The sequence below is a fragment of the Plasmopara halstedii genome, assembly GCF_900000015.1.
Source record: "Plasmopara halstedii genome assembly, contig: Scaffold_3060, whole genome shotgun sequence".
Classification (NCBI taxonomy): Eukaryota; Oomycota; class Peronosporomycetes; order Peronosporales; family Peronosporaceae; genus Plasmopara; species Plasmopara halstedii.
Window position 1 is genome coordinate 628,850 of NW_020189964.1, and position 2,274 is coordinate 631,123.

Sequence of the window (2,274 nt, forward strand, 5' to 3'; positions counted from 1 at the left end):
AAAATCAGTACTAAGGACAAAAATCTGCACTCAGCCAGACCAAATCTTAATTAGACGTAAATTCTTGAGGTTTTCCATTAGTTGTGACGACAACGTTGCTATGTGACAGCGATAATGACGTAAGTAGCTAGAGAGGATGTCTATTAAACGGTTGACCCACAAGTTGTTTCTTGTCAATGCACATGCATGTACAGTATTTGACTCGCAATCACTTCGCAAAACACAGAAACAACAAAGCATCGAATAGGTTGCAGTATGGTATCATTGTTACCCTCTTATGACATACTATCGCCACAGAACTATGCAATATCCATCTATGATCGTCTGAGGGTCCCATCAAAGGGAATGCTTGACACAGGCGGTCAAAGTCCTATGAACGTTCCCGTCTACGTCACTATAAGATTCGATGCGTAGTCTGTGGAGCAATTCCTCTACAGAAATTCGATCGCGAGTCCATACTTCATACAGCACGTTAAGTAGACCAGCAGCGGGTAAATGAAATGCTATCGAGTTGTTTTCTTTTAAAGCTGCTGAGGCCATGGCTGAGCAATAATGCAGAGTAACTATCATCGGTGTGGAATTGTCAAAGCTTGACCAGATGAAGTCGGTCAAAGTCTCTAATTTATAAAGAGCACTGTATAGGCTGTCGGCATTGTCAAACTTTAACAGGTCAAAAACTTCCCGCAACTTATACGAATTTGCTATCCAATAATTAAGTCGCTCATGACACATTGTCGACGCGATTTCTTTCGAGTGCGGTTCCATCCTCGCTTTTGCCAGCGCTTCTGTCACATCGACTACTTCGTATGTCGACAAAAACTTCTCAATTGCCAAATGATTGCGACTTGGAAAAACTTCAGCAGTGTATCCATGAAAAATCTCCAATTTCCCGCTCGTCAATGCGTCATATGCATCGGGGCCGAATTGAAGTCGGCGCCACACTGATTTAGGTGACGATTTTCTCCACCGGTGAAGTAATCGCGCTTTCAGGGATTGAACAATGTCAATGGCGTTAGGTTCTAGGTGACGTTTCGCCTCGTTAATCTGCTGCACTAAGTTGCCATCTCCATCAAAATAAGGCGTCAAAATTCTCAACAATACGTCCCAACTGTAGGAACCTTTTTTTCTACTGTGCGAAACAGTGTACCACAATAGTTCGTCAAACTTTCCATTGCGTATCGCTTCGCTAAGATTGTCGACGAATTCCAGAAGTTGAAAAAAATTGGAAGGTGATTTATATATATTTTTCATCAGCATAATGTCCCTATGGTGCCGTGCCAAGTGCGTCATCATGGGCAATTTCTTGCCATTTGCGCTCGTTGCCAGGTGATATAACCTGTTATTCACATCTTTGTCACTGAACCTTTCTCAAAGTGGCGCGACCGGCGAGAGTCTATTTTGGTGTTTGGCATCACGATTGTACTTCGCGCAAAAGTCGACCAATCCTTCCATCTCGGTACTCGTCAAAGCAGAGTCGAGGTCTAGATGCTCATTTAAACTCGTCACGTAAGCGTTGTAATCTGCTGGGACTGATCTTTTCACCAGTGCATGTACGGCATCAGACATCTTGCCGAGCAAAGGACCATTAGCTCGCTCTTCGACATCCTTGTCCGTTGTCTTGTGAAAACTCGATAGATTTTGAATTGAGGAACTTGACACAGCGACGAGAACACCATGGTCGGGTACGCCAGCCGCCGTCTGAAATGAAAAGCCTGAGCGGGTGGAATTATATGCGCTGGTGGAGCATATGAGGAGGATAATTGACCCAGCGATAAGCATTTTAGGACTGGTCTATTTGAACTAGTTCTGATGACCCAACCATATGGTTTTTCGCAGCTTTTTGAGCTTTATCTTACAACTATGCCATGCAGATGTCAGTCATCATCAAACATGTGATTGGAATAAATTACGCACCACCTGAGCTTTCCATAAAACGGGGATTTATCAATCAGCTCGTTTGATTACGCCCAAAAACTTTTTAGTGCTATTTTAATAAAATAATATGTGTTCGATAACAAAATTATTTGACCAGCAACACAGTGTCGAGTCGCACTGACTTCAATAGTAATAACAAATCCAGCATAATGAGAGATGAGGCTTTTGACTTTTCTACGCCCCTGAATGGTGAAAGAATAGTCTCAAGAAAACATATGGCGATCAGCCTATGGATTTATGCATCTGGCAAATCAATCCCGTGCTGTTATTTCATTTGGCATCTTGAGCTTTATTGTTATCGTTCAAAGTTAAATGCATTGATCGCCCGTAAGCTATGCA

At 42.7% G+C, this 2,274-nt stretch overlaps 2 protein-coding genes across 2 annotated transcripts in view; both read right to left on the bottom strand.

Moving 5' to 3' along the window:
* The window catches only part of PHALS_15177 (uncharacterized protein), a 940-nt gene extending 607 nt beyond the window's left edge, over positions 1–333 (bottom strand). Inside the window, exon 1 of the mRNA XM_036407230.1 lies at positions 1–333. This exon is cut by the window's left edge and continues 607 nt beyond it. Within this exon, the coding sequence (XP_036263474.1) occupies positions 31–240 (210 nt within the window). The 5' untranslated portion in view covers positions 241–333 and the 3' untranslated portion in view covers positions 1–30.
* A 3-nt stretch (positions 334–336) lies between these two features.
* PHALS_06641 (uncharacterized protein) lies at positions 337–1,779 on the bottom strand (the record flags this gene model as incomplete). The annotated part of the gene is made up of 2 exons (XM_024719965.1): positions 337–1,357; positions 1,424–1,779. The coding sequence occupies 2 exons, from the start codon at positions 1,777–1,779 to the stop codon at positions 337–339; spliced, it is 1,377 nt and encodes a 458-aa protein (XP_024585212.1).
* Between the last annotated feature and the right edge of the window lie 495 nt (positions 1,780–2,274).